The 22,036-nt window shown below is 32.9% G+C and overlaps 1 protein-coding gene across 2 annotated transcripts in view; it reads right to left on the reverse strand.

The window, feature by feature from the left end:
• Positions 1-7,500, reverse strand: part of LOC108917968 (cadherin-23) — a 42,162-nt gene extending 34,662 nt beyond the window's left edge. For both annotated transcript variants that reach the window (XM_018724798.2, XM_018724797.1), the window contains exons 1-3: positions 7,383-7,500; positions 4,422-4,478; positions 451-603 (exon numbers count right to left, since the gene is read on the reverse strand). In XM_018724798.2, the coding sequence (XP_018580314.1) occupies positions 451-603; positions 4,422-4,476 (208 nt within the window). In that variant the 5' untranslated portion in view covers positions 4,477-4,478; positions 7,383-7,500. The remainder of the gene's footprint in view (positions 1-450; positions 604-4,421; positions 4,479-7,382) is intronic.
• Between the last annotated feature and the right edge of the window lie 14,536 nt (positions 7,501-22,036).

The following is a 22,036-nucleotide window of genomic DNA, read 5'->3' on the forward strand; positions in this document are numbered from 1 at the left end:
TTGTCTATCACATTACTACATTTATATATTTGGTAGTGTAAAATACAAGGCTATGGTTTTTCACACCGTTTCGCACTAAAATTCGTTATTTGCTCTTAGGCCTAGAAGTATGTATTTCTTTCCAATGCTCAAAATAATATTTTAAAATATTTTCTCAAAGTATTTACAAATTGTTTATTATGTCATTATAAAGCTTTACCTTACAATTACTATTTCACTCTATTTTAGGTCACCTTCTACTAAAAAATGCCCTAGTAAATCTATTTTTGAGCTGCGGATTTGGATTCAGCAAAAAAAAATACACAAAATATATGTACTCATGCCTCTGATACAGCACATTTTTTTGTGGGGCTGTGTTATTATGGCTGTAGCGGTACGGTTCATCATGAAACACCTGTAGCTGCCTAATTTTTACCCGTTACTTGGAAAGAATATATTTAATTTACTTACTGTCAACAATTTTGAAAAGAGGTAATAGCACTTGATCACCAGCATCAAAATCGTGGTTATTTTCAATCATCCAAACCGTATAGATGGTGCCTGCTTCATTCGGCGTTACAGTGACATTTTCATTTATTGCCACAATTACGTCATCACAGCTTACTGTAACAGTTTTTAATTGTTTTATTAGATACAGATAAGGTAATTTATAAAATCAGTAGATATATAGTGAGTCGGGAGCACCGCACAAAACACCAAGGATGGATTCTACTCGTCAAAATAATAAGAAAAAACTAAAATATGCTTTCAGGTTATAGCGTAGTTACAAATTTTAAAAACTTGAAATTAGAGTATGTCACGCTCCAAGTTCAAACGACGATACACTGTCAGTGCCATTTTATATTGCAATAGTTTAACATTTGAATACACGTTTGTACGATCAAAGTATTACAAAATGCCAAGAACTTATTCGAATTTATAGTATGCAAATATGATGTTTGTTTACGGTTTTTGTAAAGGGATTTCTAATGCTGCTGTTGAAGATCATTGTCAACGGTTTCCACACCCCAGCATAAGGTTTTGGAGAATCGATTTATAGAAGAAACTACTTAAATTATTTTCAAAATGAATACACCTAGTACTATTAGAGTATGTTCCTATAAACATGAAAATGCTAATGTATTACCAGCACAATGGAGGTCCTGCACATTTCGCTCATCCAGTCAAGCTACATTTGAACGAGAGGTTACCATGGTTTTGGATTGGTAGCGTTGGATGGTCCTATTAGTTGGCCTCCAAGATCTCCAAACTTCACAGCAGATTACTACTACGGATCATCAATGCTGCAGCACTTATTAAAGAAAGATATGCCGCAATCAGAAGAGCTACAGAAGTCTTTCGTAGACGAAACAGAAAGTGCTTAGAGACCAATGGTGGTGTTTTTAAACATTTAATCGAAGAACGCTTTGGTTAACAGAATAATTTTTTTATTGAAAAGTATTTGAAATGTACCTTGAAAACAAATGAAAAATAGAATGTTATATTTTACAAGTACTATTGGAGTATGTTCCTATAAACATGAAAATGCCAATGTATTACCAGCACGATGGAACTCGTGTACATTTCGCTCGTCCAGTCAAGCTACATTTGAACGAGAGGTTAACATGGTTTTGGATTGGCCGCGTTGGATGGTCCTATTAATTGGCCTCCAAGATCTCCAAACTTCACAGCAGATTACTACTACGGATCATCAATGCTGCAGCACTTATTAAAGAAAGATATGCCGCAATCAGAAGAGCTACAGAAGTCTTTCGTAGACGAAGCAGAAAGTGCTTGGAGACCAATGGTGGTGTTTTTGAACATTTAATCGAAGAACACTTTGGTTAACAGAATCATTTTTTTATTGAAAAGTACTTGAAATGTAGCTTGAAAACAAATAAAAACCGCATAACAACATTTGAGTTTTTTCTTATTATTTTGACGTTTAGAATCCATTCTTGGAGTTTGGTGCGATTTTTCCTACTCACCGTGTGTATTGTATTTTAATTACTTATTTTAAATTTTATGGCAATACTTACAAACTACACGCAAAAAAGTATTTGGATCAAATAAGCATATAATTTCAAATGGAATTATTTGCCGCAAATATTATTTTTTTATAATCAAATCTACATATTTCCGTGAAACTGTGTGAAATGTTTGCTGTAATCTATAATTTTTCTTAAAACTTATATTTGTAAATATGTATATACAGGGTGTTTCAGAAAGACCTCCCGTAAATGCAGGGGGTGATAGTACGACAAAAAAATAAGAATTTTTTGCCTTATGAACTATATGTCTATCTCCTCATGTTTTCGAGATACAGAGCGACAAAATAAATTTTTTTTAATAGAATTTTTACGAAAATTTCCGAANATTGCCCATGAAGTCTAGGTAATTATCGCTAAAAGTAACAAAACGTCACACTATTTCTTAGAGATGGGCACTTTTCGGAAAAGTATGTTACAGACATGTCGATGAAATGTCCGGACATGTCGGGAAAAGTACTTTTGACCATGAATCTAATAAGGCACCTATGAGTGACGTCATGTGTTCACAGGTCACTACTTGAGGGTACAAAAAAGCAAAATTTACTTTTAATGAATATATGTCGAAATATTTTACTTATTACCTACCTTTAGACTTATAAATTGGTTTCTAATTTTCCCCGGGCAACCAATACACTTATTTAAATGTTTTTCCATCCTGGAATTCTTAAAAATTGTTTTTGAGCAGAAGTTACATTTATAATGATTTTTACTCAATTCAGAAAAATATAACCAAACTGTTGATTTTGGCGTCATACTTCATTTATAAACTATTTGTGTATTAAATATTAAATAAAGAATCAACTGATTACTATTTACTAATCGTCAACTTTGCCAAAAATAATAATATATGGATATATAAAAGAGGTTATATTTTTAAAATGTTAGTTTCAGTTAAACAATTACCAACAAAATTACAAGAAAATGGCCAAATATCTTTAATTTTACATGTACCAACCACAAATTTTTTTTTGCGGGAATTATGAAAGCAACAAATAATTTCGCGCATGCCCATACAACTTTTCAATCTTGAAAAGTGTCCTCAGGACATGTCCAGCTGACATGTTCGCGGTACATCTCTATTTTTTTTGTTGAGAATCATGGGCGTAGCTACAATTTTTGCTTGGGGTGGGCCCAGGGGCAAAAAAGCTCTCGCTCGCAATCAGCGATTTACCGATATCAAATATGAACACGTTTTTATTTGACTTTAAAAAAGGCCAAGCAGTCACGAACTTACCGACTTATGCCAAAAATAATAATATTAAACCTTCTTTTCTAGGGTGGGCACCAGGTTTTCTAGGGTGGATCGTACACACCCCTCCCCCTAGTTACGCCCATGTTGAAAACTAAAAGCTATGATAGATTGCCAATTTTCAATTTAATCAGCAAACTTTGTTTTTTATTTTTTATAACCACAAGTACAAATTCCTAATTATTTATTAGAAAAAAAAAACGTAACTAATATAATAAACATAATATAATGGTTATTCAAATGTGCTGCCACCAACACACATCGCTCAGCGCGCTTGGTAATTTCTGTGTAGGCGTTTCGGATTTTTTGAATGGGGGTGGCATTAATTGTACCTTTTATTCTTCGTTTCAATTCAAATAAACCGTTATTCAACGGGGACCCATAGACTTTCTGCTTGAGATAGCCCCATAAAAAAATTCCATTAGATTTAAATCACGACTTCTAGGAGATCAAGGAATTGGGCTATTTCGCCCAATCCACCGCCCAGGAAATTGACCATCTAGCCATTCTCGAATGATTCGCGTTGAATGCGCTGGGTGTCTGTCTTGTTGAAAGCAAAGAAAAAAACGAAGTTGGCCGGTCAAATTGAAAATTGACAATATGTCATAACTTTTAATTCTCAATAACCTAAGTACCTAAATATTTTTGATATCATTAAAAACAAATGTACTTTACTCTTGACAATTTTTGAAAATTCATCGTAAAAACACACTGTGCATTAATTAATTGGACACATTTTGAAGCCCAGAAGCATAAATTTCAACTCGAAAATTTTTTATCATTTACACCCCACGTGCACTCAATCCGTGGTCACACTGTATATATTAAAGAACTTGTAGTTTTGAAACAAATATGTTTGCAGTTTATGATGAACTGTAAGAGACATTGTAGCTAAAGTCTGGGGTAATAAATTTCAAAACTATAAAAGATTTGAATAAAATTTATTTATTATTTATATTTATTTACAAATAATATAAATTCTAAGAAATATTATAGATTACAGCAAATATTTCACATAGTTTGACGAAAGTATATACCTTTGAATAGAATAAAATTTACGGCTAATAATTCCATTTAAAATGCTCATTTGATCCAAATACTTTTTTTTCAGTGTACTAGATATTAAAATATATACTACCTACCTCCTACTATTACTAATATAAAATAAATTAGCGATATCCTTAAAAAGCTTATCATGTCTGAAAAAAAAAAAATACATTTTACTTAAAATGACTTCTAAAAAATTAGTGATATGGTATAATAGAACAATTTGAAACTTAGGAATTGGGGGATAAATATATTTTTTCTATCACGCGCGCTCGCTATGGGACCTATAGCGTAGGTGGTTATGTGCACGGAAAGTGCCAGATAGTACAACGCTGGAGCGTTGCGCTATAAAAATGGCATCACGCCGTTGTACTATCTGGCATTTTCCGTGCACATAACCCCCTACGCTATAGGTACCATGACGACTCGCACTTGTGATAGAAAGTAGTATGTGCAACTCATTCGGAAAAGTTGCCATAGCGCCACTTGGGCGCCCGCGTGGCGCTATTGGCACCTTTTGCTCACTCGTTACACAATGTACTATTATGTCGAAATGATGGAACATAACAAATAAAATTTGCTTTATTAAATTAAAAATACAGTATTTATTTTTTGTAAGACTAACGATTGCAATCTACAAATTTGACATTTCTTTATTGTATTATAATGTCTTTATCTTCAAATAATAAATATGGCACTTATAATTTATCAATGTCACTTCTTCTGTAACAATTGATGGAGCATCTTAAATATGCGCAAAAGTAAGCTATTTATTTAATATAATCTATTTCATGAGTATACAATATTAATCACGAGTATAGGTTAAACTCCTATAATACTGAAAAGATAAATGAACTAAATAATGTACCTAGATTGCTTCTTGGTCATATATTTTTGTATATGAGATTTAATATAAACCATATTTGATTGGAACCATTGTATATCTGCCATTATCATAATAATAAAATTAATGTAAGTGATGCTGTTTATGAATCTCTCTTAAGTTGGTTATAGATAGTGTTTTTATTTATAAATAAAAGCTTTCACACTTATGGATATAACAGGAATTCTTTATGGAAAGATAAACTGGTCGTAGACACGTAGATTGTGAATATATGGGTACATTTTTCCATCCATGGTCTGTAGGTCTGTTATGGATCTCCGAAATCTTAAAGTTGTTGACCTAACTTTAACTCAGATTCCCGTTTATGGTTTTCTGCTTCCGAATAGTAGATGCTACACTTCTACCAAACCAGTACTATCAGACTGTAATGTTCTGGCAGAAGTCTTACTACTATTAATCTGTTAGACCAGGCATGTTAGAAAATAAATCAGAAAATTCTTTCTGATGAACCATACTTTTCAGTGTCAGAATCGAAATCCCCGACCCCAAAAACCCCCGAGTGGAGATTTAGAAGGCAACTCAGCTATTCGATGTTTTACAGAAGGCCCCCCTGGGAGGCCCCATGGCCGTCGGGCATATTTTTCAGGGTCAGATTCGGAATCTCCGACCCCGAAAACCCGTGCACACAAATTTCTACAACTTTTAGTCAATTTTTACAATTTTTTAAAAATTCGGAAAAATTGATGCGCTCCAAGATGCAGTTTATGCACCCGCAATGCAGTTTCGATCCAGCCCCAAAGTGTAATAGATAGACTTTTTTCCCGATATTTTTCCGAAAACAATGCCGAAAATCGCAATTCGATCGGTTCATCAGAAAAAAATCTCCGTATTCTGGGTGATTTTGGTCTAACTTGCCTGGACTAGAATTTGGTTTAATGAATCATTTTACAGTCGGTTTAAGAACGCCTTCTATTCAAGGGTTTCTTGCCACCATTTTTGGGCCTTATCTTCCTCTCATTCATACATAAGTGTCTGGAATTCTGGAATTTTAGTGAGGGTAGCTTAAAAAGCTACAGCACTTAGGCTAAATTAGGCCCCTTGTACTTCCTCCCATTAGGAGATTAATCACCTGAGCCGCTAAGCAACCTATTAAAGAGTGTGTCAATAATGCTATGACCAATACTGCAGGAGAGTTCCATTTTAAGGGTTCAATATATTTCGGTTTTTATCAGTTGATGCATCTTTCTGCTGCATTTGTCTTATACTATCTTAATAAGTAACGTAATTCCGACTTGCTTGTGAATTTAACTTAAGCAAGCAGCAAGTAGAAATAATCATGAAACATAACGAATTTGGATACTTTCAAAAATTTCTCGTTTGTCTAACCAAATATTATATATGACTTAAGGGTCTTTCAAAGTTAATATTTGTGATTCATATGTATTTATAGGTAGTTGTTAGTTATTCTAACAGAATAACTATATGGCTTTAAACTATTCCGTTATTGTTATTTCATATAAATGTCACTTTTCTTCACTAACTGAACTACAATGGATTATTTATTTTTATCTTGATAGTGATACATTGGAAATAACAACTGTTGACCTAAATAAGTTTCCAACTAGAGGATTTGTCCCGATTGTTGGGATCCCGGGATCCTGACCACTTTTCAGTCCCGAAATTTTCGGGATTAAGTTTTCCCGATCCCGAGATTTTCGGGATTGGCATAATTTTAAAAATGATGCAATATAGAAACGTCTATTTAGTCTATGCTAAGAGAGATTTTTGTTAATTTTCAAAGTCTATTGGCATAAAGGTTTTTTCAATTTATGTAGGTTTAAGGAGAACTCACTGATTAATAGAAAAGCTTTAACATAAAAACTGAGTAATTTTAAGTCTGATTAGTCTGACAATAAGTCTAATTAGTTAGAGTGATTTGATTAGCTAGATGTATACCGAAAAAATACGTTGATTTCTGTAGATTTTCTTATTTTTTATTTGTAACACTCAAACCTGAAATAATACCGAAATCCCGATATTACAAATAAGGACCGGGATCGAATTCCCTACTTCCGACCTAAGACGTTAAAAGGGATTTAGACGGCAGAATTAACAGAACTCTTTTTATACAGGACATAATGTTGAATAATTTTTATTGTTCACAGTATATTAGGTGTGTTTTTTTATTTGAACACTAACAAAGAACACTTACTGCAGTATTTAAATTATACCCATTTAACAAAAAGTCCATAAAAAACACTGCACTAAATTCACCTATAACAGCACTTTATTTAGAATCATAGAAACAAACTTTGTTATTATTCTTCTATTAATGTGTCTCAAATACGTTATCTCCTATATATAACATATTTTAGTAATTATCAATCAGCTAATATTGCAAATACTCTTTTCTGATCTATTATTAAAAATGTTATCCTGTTATTATGGATATAGCTACCGATAACGATGACAAATACGATAAAAATATGTTTTGATTTGCGATTTCAGGTCGCTTAGCTCGAGAGAGACAATGAATCATTAAACTTTTTCACAAGTTTTTAACAATTGTTTAAATCTCGCTTACCAAAAATGACCAAATTGTTTAAAGTTAGTGATTATCAATAATTTTTCTCAATATTTCAATAATTGTATTGAAATTATTATTCATAGTTATCAACAATTATACATATTATCGTTGTTTCTTAATATGATTGAATTTCGTGTGCAATTATTTAAATAAATTAAATAAAATTTTTCAAATAATGAACTATAAGCAATATACATTTTTTAAAATCTGATATATTGGATGTGCAACCAGAATGAGAAAGGAGTTGTTATACAGGGTGTTTCTAAAATAAGTGCGTTCCTTGAAAAGGGTGATAGCGGGTACGAAAATAAGCAACTTTTATTAAGCAACTGATGATATAAAACATTGCGTTATAAATTGATTAAAATTAAAAAAATATATATGAGGTTTAAACAAATTTAAATCCTTCCCTGGTGCGGCAGCCAGCTGTGCCTTTGATATCGAAACTGCCGCGCGCCGCAGTACGAATACGCTGATAGCGGTTTTGGCGGTTTAAATTTTGTGTTCGAAAGTGGTGAGATTTATTCACAACTCGTTTAAAGGTAACACAAAAATTAAACGAATAAACGAATTACGTACCAATAAACGACAAGCTATACAAAAATTGGGCAAAGTTGTTTGCATGTGCTAATAAACATACTTCCAAACGACGGTCAAAATTCTGTCACCAAAAACACATTCCCTGAAAACAGTTGCTGGAACCGAGGTTTCTGTACAACGAACGTGAGGACTTGCATCACACCAATAGTGAATGTTGTGAAAATTTAGTATGCCATCTCTAGTAAACCAACATTCATCCGTAAAAACAGAAAAATTGAAGAGGAAAAAAAGATTCGTAATTAAATTATACATAAGATATACCTATTTTCTAATAAAAAAATACAACATAATTATTGCAAATTTAGCAAAAACAACAAAAAAAAAGTGAAAAAAATTACAATATTTTTGCGATTTTTTTAAAAGTAGGTACTTATAGGTAGGATCTTCATACTTGGTCAAAAAAATATTTTTGATATAATAAAACATCACACCAATTTTTGTTAAAGTCGGTCCGATAGTTTTCAAGTAATAATTTTGCAATCCAGATTTTTGAAAAAAAATTGAAATTTTTGCAAATTTAACTGAGCCTAAATTAAGACTTCTAGATACTTGAAAATTTTATCACATAAAAAAGAGCACTCAAAATTTAATGTGCGTCCAGAAAAATTGAAATCCGTTAATTAGCAGAGCCGTGGTAATTGTTTAAAGATATGCGTAATTTTTGCGCTTATAAACAAACAAATAGAATAACTTTATAAATTCATTATAATGAGTTACAGTCGATCAAAGTTGATCGGCATTTGTGGCGTAACTACGAGGTCTGAAGGACTGTTTATTAAACATATACCTTTGTCATTCCGAGTACTTTCAGGGACTGAATTTGTAAAACTTGCACACTTGTGTAACCCATATAAAATGTCGATTAAAACTATTGCATGAAATTCACGAATTTTTTTATTTGACTGTGTAAATAATTACAAATTTCCTCTTCATTTTTTTTCTCTAAAATGAATAGTTTTTGAACGGTGTTGAAAAAAGAAAAAGAAAATGGATTTTTTTCCAATTTTTTTCACTATTTGTTTAATAATAAGTTTAGTACACGTTTTGAAGCGCGCGCATAGTGAAATTATGTTTTGATGTAATCATTTTGGAGTCATTAAAGCAAAAAAAAACATTTTATACACCAGCTAAGTAATATTGCAATACACAACGCACATGCACAAGATGCATATGATCGGCTTACGTTTATGGTTAATTTTCTAAATTAATTTTTTTCTCGAAAACAGAAGCATTTAGTTTATACCATCAGTTGTTTAGTAAAAGTTGCTCATTTTTTTGCCCTATATTACCCTTTTCAACACTTATTTCAGAAACACCCTATATGTATATTGTTATTGAAACAATCAATGTGGTTATATAATTTTAATCTTGTAATCGCTGATACACTGCACATTTTTTTCACAAGTAATATTACGGGACAGAAAAATTATGGTACAAATTCAGAAATTATGTAAAACAAGGTGATGTTAATTATTAATAGTGTTTTAATACTGTACTAATATACCAATATTAAAATAAATATGATATTTGAAAACAAAAGTGCCTAGTATAAAATTAAAGTTAAGTAATATTTTAAACAGTTGAATGCAGGAAATTAATAAAATACAAACAGACAATTGATTCAGATCTCTTTTATTCATATGTCAGATGGTTATGTGTGTATGAGATCCCCTATCCTATAAGTATTTCTTTTAAATATTTTCACATGTCCATTTTTCTATTTGTTGGCACTTTCCTCTTACAGGTATAACTTTGTGGAAATTAATCCAATAATCGTTTTGTATTTGTTATCTTATCGGTATTATCCATTGTGGAGTGGATATGTATTCCCATCTAAAATAGCATTATGATGGAAATCGTTTATTTCTACTACATTACATTCTACTAATTGTCAGTATTAGGTTCTGTTCAATGGCGCAGAGGAAAATTTTGTATTTGCAAATTCGAAACAATGATATCGAAATAACAGAAAACATTGTTCGCAAAATAATTTTTATCGAAAATTGAGATAAGATATTTTCATATTAATTTCATTTATCTGTGTAGTTGATGTACCTTATAAGTAGCTTTAATTCCTCTTAAAATAAATTGTGAAATTGTTTGTTTTCCTCTTATAAAAAAAACATGTTATATCTAAGTCTGAATGAATTTAACCTAGACATATTTATTTTATCTTTTTCCTCCACAGAGTCTGTATTAAATGACCTATATAAAAATGATAGCATTACATGCTCTAGATATGGAATATATTGAAATAAACTACATTTTGGATCGAGAAAACGTATTCAAAATCTAATGAGGTCATTTAATATTAGAGATAATAATCCGGACCTACGAAATTCGTAATATTAGATGAATGAAATATAAAGCGGAATTTTTCATTAAATATATTGTAAAAAAAGTATAAATACGAAATTTTTTGTTCATTTCTCTGCATAATACATATATTGTTTCCACAGAATATGGAATTTATTTACCCAATAGAGTAGACAGTAATTGGTCGCGTAAGCAATCAAGTTGCCAGAAGTCTTTCATCTTCACGTGTCATCTTCAAAATGTATAACACTTCGAATGATGATGCTTACATAGAGATAAGTATAAACTAAACGGGAGGTGTTAAGACAATTTTCTCCAATTTCTGCGATGTTTTGATATGGAAAATGTCATTTACTATGTTACCAGTTTATACTGGAACCCTCTTTAAATAATGTTATCCATTAAATGATTCTACAATTATCATAAATTTACGTACGTGACCTAACATTAGTTTAGTTGTTAACGTAACGTCTTAAGAGTCCTCCTAATAACTATTTTCTATCACCAATAACAAATAAGCAGGCTTGACCTATCTCTCCTAAAAACCTCATAAATTGACGGTTGCTGTCGCTGGATGAAGTTTAGCGCTTCTTTTTGTGATGATTCGTCGTCTAGGTATTTTGCTGTTTATTAGTGCATGAAGTTATTTTTTTATTAATTTTAGTAATATTATCCATCACACAGAATTCTTTTCTACTAAATAAGACACGAGTATAGATAAAACCATATTTACATAAAAAAATACGTGTTATGGTACATCCGATAAAACAGATACTGTGCATTGTGAGCATTAAGTTGCTTGATACTGCAAAAAGCAGTTTTTTGAGTGAAGCCCCACGTTACATTTCACATATTTTTGCCTTGGGATGTCTCCAACCTCTTTGAAATGGTTTCTGTCGAAATAGCAGGTTGCTCCTCAACAAAATTTAAAACAGCATCTATCAGATTTCAAGTCAGTTTTCCGATGCCCTGCAACTTCTAGTCGCAGGATCAAAGACCAGGTATGTTTATAACGAATTTCCACAAAACTCCAGGACGACGTGGAAACCGGCCACCCTTGAGAACTAGGTACCTCGGAGACCGTTGCCGTCGTGATATTCGTGTTGAGCGATCCCAAAAACCCCGAGGTAACGAGTTTCGGCTATGTTTATAACGAATTTCCACAAAACTCCAGGAGATGACATTAAAACCGGCCACCCTGGGACACTAGGTACCTCGGAGACCGTTGCCGTCGTGATATTCGTGTTGAGGGACCCCAAAAAACCCCGAGTAGCAAAATTGAACTCATGTCCGTCAATATTTTCCGAGTTATAAATTTTTCATATTTTAACTCTTCCAGATGCAATTTTAAAAATGCATTTTTCTTATGCACCGATGCAATTTTCATTTCTCATTGATCACATAGGGTCACAAACTTTCTGGACGCTCTAACGAATCGAATGCAAAAAACCGCATCACGATCCATCTTACTGCACAGAATTCAGAGGTTCAGTGCTTTATTTCCTCCACTACTCTCTCCATATGTACTTATGACGTGATCTCCAAATTTGCTGGAAAATAATGCGAAAGATGCGATTAACGGAGATTTGAATATTTTATTGTTATTTATGTGTTCTGATGTGGCAACGCTGTTTCGCTTCGATGGTCGAATACTTTGTGGTCCGCCGTCAGGGTCCCGATCAGAAAATGTGAGGGCGCCGAATTAGCGAGAGGTAAGGGGTAATTTGCTTATCTTTTAAAATGTCGAGAATTTTGGATTTTCTGTCTTTATTAGGCCTTCCGAGTACGTGGTTAAAATTAATGACATTATAACTGAATCACCCTGTATATTATCTAGTTCAATGTCTGAAGCAAAAGCCACTCGATCTAATCGTTCTGATACTACCGAATATTATATATTTTTAATTCACCCGCACTAAGTCGGACCCTCGGTGAAACAGGATAGCAAAATTTGTTATTATGTGTTATGTGTTAATACGATATATGACATTCCCTTTCTACCCCAGCAGTTTTCTTTTTCTTTTAAATAGATGTAAATACAAATCTCATTATTGCAAAACAGGTTTTCACTTTAACTAAAAGAAGGCATACATTAAAATGGAATCATTAAAATATCGCAATTATGTTTATTATGTTTTATAGGTATAAACATTTTTCATTGTTTGTTACTAAGCTGGAGATTATATTATCTGTTCATATAGGTTAATTCTAACATTATACAAAAAACAAAGGTATTGGCTAAGCTGTGTGTAGTGGAAACAAGAAATTTGCTTTTTAAATATTATCGAATTTACCTGAGGCAATACGGAACCAGAAATTTTATTCGATTTAAAATGCAGATGGGTAATTTAATATTTTGATTACAAACGGCTTTTCCAGAGAATCCATCAATTACGACAAGATTGATGTACTATCTACTCAATTTTAATACAATCCACAATCCGCTTCACTTTTTTCAAGGAAATTAATTCATAAAAGCCACTTTATTAAGACTCATTATTCCCTGAAAATTTTGGTGCACGATTCATCAAAGTAAAGGGTAAAAATAATGTGAAAATTTGAGTTCCCCGGATATAAAGTCAGTAATTTGAAACATAGGATGTTTATCATATCACATTATGAGGAATGTTTATATTTAAATTATAATTTCAGGTACAATGTGTTTAACAACGTGTTTAGCAATTTTGAGATTTATTCTTAAAGTGAGATAAGTCTTGTTGAAGGAAGCTAATTTTTATCTATTGTGGCTGTTGCCAACTCTTATTATTTAGTTCGAAATCTAAAGCAAAGTCCACTCGAACTAATCATTCTTTTATTGATACTACTGAAAATATATCTAATAAGATATTTTCCATTATACATCTTAACCACGTTCTACTAGACCACCCTGTAGTTACGCTTCTGTCGCTAGAAGGTGTCACTGATAACAAAGCAAACATTTTTTGCTTACCCCTGGCGTGTCGCCTTACCTCGATAAGAATCCTCAATACGTTTTCAGTGCGCGTAGAGTGTGTCATGTTTGTAAGAATAAATTAATTTGATTTTAAAAATGGGAAAAAGACAGTGTAAAAAACAATTGAAATCCGTGTCAAAGATGAAACGCCTTCAGGATGCAATGGTTGCTCTACGGGAAAAACTTTTGAGCGATTCCAGTAAGTAATACTTGTATATTTTTTCTATTTCTTATAAATTTAGGTGCATTAATAATAGGGAATCAATACCTATTGGCTGTTTTGAGAATATTAATCTTATAATTAATACAGCGCCAACTAGTTAGTTGTTTATGCAACTGCTAGTAATAAATCAAGGCAAAATACGAATTTGTTGGTAATACGTATTAATTTTGTAATTAATACTTTTGCCCAGAAATTATTGTTTATGCAATAATCTCACCGATGAAAAATTGGAGGATATATTTGTGTATATTCTCTTTAGTTATTTTATAGAATTCAGGTTTCTAGTTGTTTATGCAACTATCCTCTTAGAGTTGTATATTTTTTCGTTTTTTTTTTTTCGTATATAAGAAGCGACGATATGTTGCGTAAGCATATTTAAGACACAGTTTTTACATATTTTACGAAATAAGAAACCGTGGGAATTTCTTACTTAAAATATTTATCCTGCACTTCCTTTTAGGTGGAAGTGACACGGAAGACTCGGATGATAATTTTTCGCCCTCACCCCAAAGACCTAAAAAGTTTAATAGGATTATTTGGTCTTCTTCTGACGAAGAAGAACAAGATGAGGGGGCTGTAAGGACAATTATAGCAGAGGTCCATGAGCCCAGCTCAGCAACATTGCCCGACTTATCAAAAGAATTTCTGTTGGCAATGGATCCTAGGAAGTTGACTGATTATGGTCCACCCTTGGACAACGCCTTTGTGACTAGATGGCAAAGTTTTTTAACCGAAGGCATAGACAAAGAATCGAGGGAAGAATTTTCCAAAATCCTCATTCCAGAGAATTGCCCTCAGTTAGCTGGTCCCGTAATCAACTCTGAAGCTGAAAAACTTTTATCAGCTCTGGAAAAGAAAAAAGATTCCATGTTTTCCTGTCTTCAAGATAAGCTGGGACGGGGCTTAACTAGATTGGGAGAAGTAATATAATTAATTTTGGCATCTGACAAAATACCGGCGAATGATAAAGCTCTATTGACTCCTAAGACCGCCGATTCAGCTAAGATGTTCTGCGAAGTGCATTATTTAATATCTAATCATCGCAAGCATCAAGTGTATCCTTACATGAACCACGTTACTCAGAAATTGGCAGAAGAGACAAAGAGGGATGTTACATTGTTTGGTTCTGACTTTTCCGAGAAATGCAAAACAGCTCAAGCCGTAGAAAAAACAGCCATGGATATTAAGGCCAAAAAACCTGTTGTTGCAGGAAAACGTACATTACGGAGTTCTTCGTTCTATTTAAACTCCCAGCGTCAGGTCCCAAAAGCTAAGATGAAAACATCGAATGCATTCAGATATCAGAGGAAGGAAGAAGCAACACGGAAGACACGTCCGAGAACGTATCGTCAGGAATATTCGCGTCAGAGACGTTAAAGGTAGACAGTCAAGTAAAATATGCGGGAAGAATTCAACTTTTTTATGCTCAGTGGGCGCTTTTAACTAAAGACAACACAATTTTGAGTTGGGTTAAAGGCTATAAAATTCCTTTCATATCCAAACCACGTCAACCTAAAAACTTCAATGTGAAGGCAGTCCCCAAAGTAGAGCATCTCCTAGAATGCATAGTAAAGCTTTTAAAAATTGTAGCCATATCTAAATGCCATCATAAAAAAGGTGAATTCTTGTCTCCCTATTTCCTAGTTGAAAAATCTACTGGAGGTTATCGGTTCGTGTTAAATTTAAAAGAGCTAAATACTTATGTTCAAACAGTACATTTTAAATTAGAAAATTTTAAAACAGTAAGAGATAATATATTTCAAAATTCTTACATGTACACTATAGATTTAAAAGATGCGTATTATCTTATACCAATACATAAATCATATAGAAAATATTTAAAATTTTCTTTTCAAGGTAATTTATTTGAATTTAATGTTTTACCCTTTGGCTTATCAACTGCCCCGTTTGTTTTTTGTAAGTTATTTAAACCCCCTTTAGGGTATCTTAGGTCGAGAGGCCTTTTAAGTGTTAGTTATTTGGACGATCTTTTGGTACTGGGTGATTCTAAAAATTCATGCCAAGCGAATACACAAATTACAATTGATTTACTCTCAAAATTAGGATTCATTATAAATTTTGAAAAATCTTGTTTAAGTCCACGTCAAAGGATAAGATTTTTGGGATTTCTTTGGGATAGTAAAATCATGACTATTAGTTTGCCCGATGACAAAATTGTTAGAGCCTCTCAATTTATTTCTGATATTAAATCTTGCGTTAATTTAAAAATTCGTTCTTTTGCTAAACTTATCGGATATTTAGTCTCCATATGCCCGGCCTTTACTTATAGTTGGGTGCATGTAAAGAGTCTCGAATATTTAAAAAATAAAGCTTTAAAAGAGTCAAATAAAAATTATGATTCGAGAATGGAATTAACGAGCGAATGCTTACTCGATTTAGATTGGTGGTTAAAGAATATTCATAAGCCAGGTTGTTCATTATTGCACCGTAATTATTTTTACAAAATTTTTTCTGATGCGTCTAATTCGGGCTGGGGTGCTGTCTCTCTCAATCAGAGAACAGGTGGATTTTGGAAGGAGAATGAAGCAAAGTACCATATCAATTTTCTAGAGCTCTTAGCAATCTTCTATGCCTTAAAGTCATTTGTTAAAGAGAAATCTAACTTAAATATCTTACTTAGAGTTGATAATATTACGGCAATAGCTTGCATAAATAAAATGGGGAGTACAAAATATAAGCAATTAGCTGTGTTGTCCAAAGCCATATGGTAATGGTGTGAAAGCAGGAACATTTTCATCTTTGCTACATATATTAATTCTGCCGAAAATAAAGCAGACCACGAGTCTAGATCTTCAGAAATAGAAAAACAAATATTCTTTATGCAATAAGGCCTTTAGAGCCATTACCGAATATTTAGGAAAACCATCTATAGATTTGTTTGCTTCACAGGCAAACGCCAAATGCAAGTACTATGTTTCATGGAGAGCAGACCCAGGTTCCACGGTAGTTGATGCGTTTTCAATTTCTTGGAGCAATCTCAATTTTTATGCATTTCCACCATTTCCCTTGATACATAAGACAATTAGAAAACTGATTTTGGATAAAGCAGAAGGTATTATCGTGGTACCCTTATGGACAAACCAACCTTGGTATCCTCTATTTGTGGAATGTTTGACAGATATTCCAATATACTTTAATCCAAGGCCTGATCTTTTACTTTCTCCCTTTAGGGGAAGTCACCCGATATGGTCCAACATTACCCTGGTTGCAGGAAGGTTATCGGGGAAGCTGATAAGAAGAAGGGGGTCGCCGAAGAAGCAATCCCTACACTTATAGCTTCTCTTAGCGAGAATACACTAAAACAATATGATTGCTCTTATAAAAAGTTGTGGAATTTTTGCTCTCAAAATAATATTAACTGGCTTCATCCTACTACCAATGATATTCTTTCCTTCCTGAACCGAGAAAATAAAGATGGTGCTCTGTACAATACCTTAAATTGTCATAAATCAGCTCTTAAACTTATTATAAACTTTGAGGAAGGGGAAAAAATAATTCAAAGGTTCTTAAGAGGAATTTTTAAAGAAAAAAGGTATGAGGTAACTTGGGATCCACAGGCAGTCCTAGACTTTCTTACCTCCTTATATCCCTTGGAAGACATTTCATTAGAATTTCTTACTTACAAATTGGCAATGCTAATATCCCTGGTTACCTCACACAGGGTCCAAACTTTATCGAAGATCAAACTAAGCGATATAAAATTTTTCGGCACCGGATACAAAGTTTTCATTTCTGAATTAATTAAGACATCTGCACCAAATAGGCAACAACCTGTCCTTATAATTCCATTATTTAATAATAAGCCTGAGATTTGTGTTGTTCGTACACTGGAATATTATTTGAAAATAACATCCTCGCATAGGAAGGATACAGATTGTTTATTTTTAATACATAAACTATATCGAGGTGGTTAAAAAATATCTTAGATAAATCGGGAATAGATGTTTCTGTGTTTAGGGCGCACAGTATTAGACATGCTGCAACTTCAGCAGCATTCCGCGCAGGTGCTAACATTGAATGCATCAGGAATGCTGCTGGATGGACAGAGAAATCTAATACATTCGCAAAATTTTACAATAGACCTTTACATGAAAATTTTGCAGAAAAGGTGATTTTGCAAAAGTAATTTATTAGTTCTAAGTATTATGTTACTAGTTAGGTATGTATTTATTTGTCACTTTGATAGGTACCATTAAAACTATCATTTATGGACATGTACACAATGACTTATATTAATTGTATTTATTCTGATTTATTAAAAGACTTTATCGTTGTCATAGTTTATTAATACTAATGAAACCTGATTTCGAATATATCGCCAATACCTTACCTACCTGATAGGAATGTGTATCTCGCTTACAAATCTGATACAAGAGGCTTTAAACATCTACAGGGTGGTCTAGTACAACGTGGTTAAGATGTATAATGACAGATTAAACGATTTGCCTGTAAGGATGTTCAATCTTCATTATACGATTAACCACGTTCGTATAGACCACCCCTCCCTCCCGATTGTTATTAACCCCTAGAACATAGTATCAGATTTGTACTTCAAACGTATTGAGGATTCTTAACGAGGTAAGGCGACACGCCAGGGGTAAGCAAAAAATGTTTGCTTTGTTATCAGTGACACCTTCTAACAACAGAAGCGTAACTACAGGGTGGTCTATACGAACGTGGTTAATCGTATAATGAATATTGAACATCCTTACAGGTAAGTCGTTTAATCTGTCATTCACCTGCATTGATTTGTACTTGGTGGAATAAAAAACTAGCAAAATTTGGCGTGTGCTAAATAGTACGACGCGACATGTTACTCCCTCTATACCTCAGCAGCTCTGAAATGCTAGCATTTACTTTTTCTGTAATTTCAGCATTTATTTGTTTTTTCTTTTTACGTCGTATGTGTTAATTTAAGGAGACACATTTATCCTTTACGAATTGATTTTCAATTTTGTAAACATTTTGTGTACCTGTAAGGTAAGTGCGTTTTTTAACAAAACTTTATTTTTCCTGCAAGACTAACGGAGATAATCTAAAACTATTGGAAGGATTAAAAAAACATCATTACATTTGCGTTTATATTTACACTAAAATGGAAAATATGCCTTAAATACAAAAATATGACATATAACTGCAACATAATACACCTAAATAATGAATGAATAGTAATAGTTCAAAAGATAAAATATACAACTTGATTACTCCACATTTTCAATACGTGATATATTTGTTCTCGTTATTCTACTTAGTATAAAATATAAAACAGCATGTAAATATATTTTAAATATAAGAAAAGAAAAATTTCAAGAAATACAATTTTAGATCCGGTTACTTAAAAAACATATCACTATTTACAACAAATTTATAATGGTTTCAAATTTTAAATGTTCCTAGTTTAATAGTTTTTTAGTTGTATAAATTAGTTAAAAATGTTATATTATTCCTAAGAAGTTTATTGTTATGTTCTCCCAATCTGGCTGTAGCAATCAGCTTCAACTTAAAAATAAAAAATATTTGATGAACACTTTTATTATGTCTTCAAGCAGATAGTAATGAAAATAATGACACCAGAATGTAATATATATTTTACACGGGTGTTATAAAAAGTAGTTGAAGCCGTTAGTTGTAGATTCTGTGGCTAAAAATAATGGAACTTTCCTGATACACGGTGGTAAAACTAAAACTGAAAAAACGATTTTTATTAAGAACTTATGTTTTTAAGATACTCATTTGAAATTTTGTAGACATCATGTTGACATATTTTTTGTGTCATTTTGGGAGAAAGAACTGTTGTGCTCACGGAGGAAAAGGTTAGATAAAAATAATAAACGGCCTCCAAACGTCAAATGTGTAGGCAACCTTTAATTTATCTGGTTAGGGAAGCTTATACTCTTCGGTTGCCAGATCATTACATCTCATGAACCAAGCTCAAAATAAAAATTTCGCATGAATGAAGAAATAAGCTTAAGTAATTTCTTAATAACCTAAAGATACTTATCTAATCTATCCAGCCAAAAGTAGTTAACGACGCTAAAAGACATCTAACCGACCATCCTAAAGAAGCAAAAGTTACTGAGCGATCTAAATTTGTATGTATGTTTCGAATTCAACCGCCGAACTGTCTACAGAGCCGTAAACCGTTCCAAATATTTAAATCTGATGACAACAAGGACTACAGTGAGTGACTCTCGCGGAACGTCAAATTTTCACCCCAGTTCCGAATTTTTACGCAAAGGAGAAATCAGCAGTCATGAATCATTCGAAGCCAAGTATCAAGATCCGAAACGAACAGCAGTCTCCGAGATATCGCAGAGTCACCCTGAAGTGTGATCTAATGTCAACTTTGGGATGTTGCAGTAACCAGACCGATCAATCTTTGACCAGTGGAGTACGGACCCGAATTCAAGCGTATTATTGGCATGCAATACCTTGAATTTATTTAAAGGAAAATTACTACCAATGGGATTTACACGACAGGTCCAAGAAACCTAAAAAGTCAAAAACAGTTTTTTCGAATTCAACTTCTATATTGAAGTATAACAACCCTAGGTTCGATCGAAAAAAAGAAAATATAAACGTAGTTGTGGCCAAAAATGTGTGATCGTCATAAGGAATCCGTACGTTGTATACACATATTTTTGTAATTGACCGGAAGGCGCTGGCTACTAACTTTGTAGAGGGGATGTATTGTTTAATTTTATAAAACAAAAGCAGAGTAAATACACCTAACTTTATTATTTACAAACAACAGTCTTCAAATTAAACATGTGACAAATAAAAGGAACAACAAAAACATTAACAACCATTTAACATAAAATGAGAGTGCCAGGCTCACCTAGAGCTCCTGCGGGGAAAGAGCATGGCAGAAAAACCCACGATCGTTGCTCTTACCACCCAAATATGAATGCAAAACAACCGCTAACCAAAGGCATAAATTAAGATCCTTTGCTAATGATAAATAAGACCTGACTCATTTAATGTGTCACTAAATGTCACCTCACTCGAATTAGACATACACACTTCCAAGTAAAACTGAAGAGGTTTTAGTAACAATAATAGCAACAACAACAACAACAATAATAATAATAATAATAATAATAATAATAATAGGGAAGGTACTGGAGTCCCATACGGGAGGCAATCCAGCTATAGTTGAGATTTCAGAGGAACAACAACAATAATAATAATAATAGGTAAGGTACTGGAGTCCCATACGGGAGGCAATCCAGCTATAGTTGAGATTTCAGAGGAACAACAACAATAATAATAATAATAGGTAAGGTACTGGAGTCCCATACGGGAGGCAATCCAGCTATAGTTGAGATTTCAGAGGAACAACAACAATAATAATAATAATAGGTAAGGTACTGGAGTCCCATACGGGAGGCAATCCAGCTATGAGTTGAGATTTCGGAGAACAACAACAATAATAATAATCAAGGGCGAAAATGTTAGTAAATTCAACAAAGCTCTTATATGCGTATGACATAAAGTGAGAACAAGAAATCAAAGAACAACGTAATCGTGATAAAACAAGTTAAAAGTGAAACAAAGAAGTTGCTATTGCAATATCTGGGCAGTCACGACAAAATATACATATTTTAACATGTAATAAATAATGAGCAATCTTTAATAATAATTGTAACAATTTTATCTTGGAAACATATACGCCCCTGAGCGTAAGACAATAAAGGCTAAACATACACAGAATTATTATCATGAAACATCTAGGTTTATCGAACAACGTTATCATGACAAAAACAAGTTAGATGTGAAACAAAGAAGTCGTTATGGTAAAGTCGGGGCGCCCACGACAATATATATATTTTAACATGAAATAAATAATGAGCAATCGTTAAAAATAAGTATAACAATTTTACCTTAGAAAAAAATATATGCCCTTGAGCATAAAGCAATGGAAGCTAAGCATACAAAGAATTATTATCATGAAACATCTATAAACATCACAATCATAAGATTACATAGAGCAATTAACAACAAAGTACTTAAAGAATATTACCTGCTAACTAATAACGGTTAAACACTTAATTTTCCACTACTGTGTCACACAGGGTTGCCACCCGTCCCGTATTTCAAGGGACCGTCCCGTATTTAAGTCACATGTCCCGCGTCCCGCCATTAGTTCATACGGGACGCTAAAAG

The sequence above is a fragment of the Anoplophora glabripennis genome, unplaced genomic scaffold, assembly GCF_000390285.2.
Source record: "Anoplophora glabripennis isolate ALB-LARVAE unplaced genomic scaffold, Agla_2.0 scaffold60, whole genome shotgun sequence".
Classification (NCBI taxonomy): Eukaryota; Metazoa; Arthropoda; class Insecta; order Coleoptera; family Cerambycidae; genus Anoplophora; species Anoplophora glabripennis.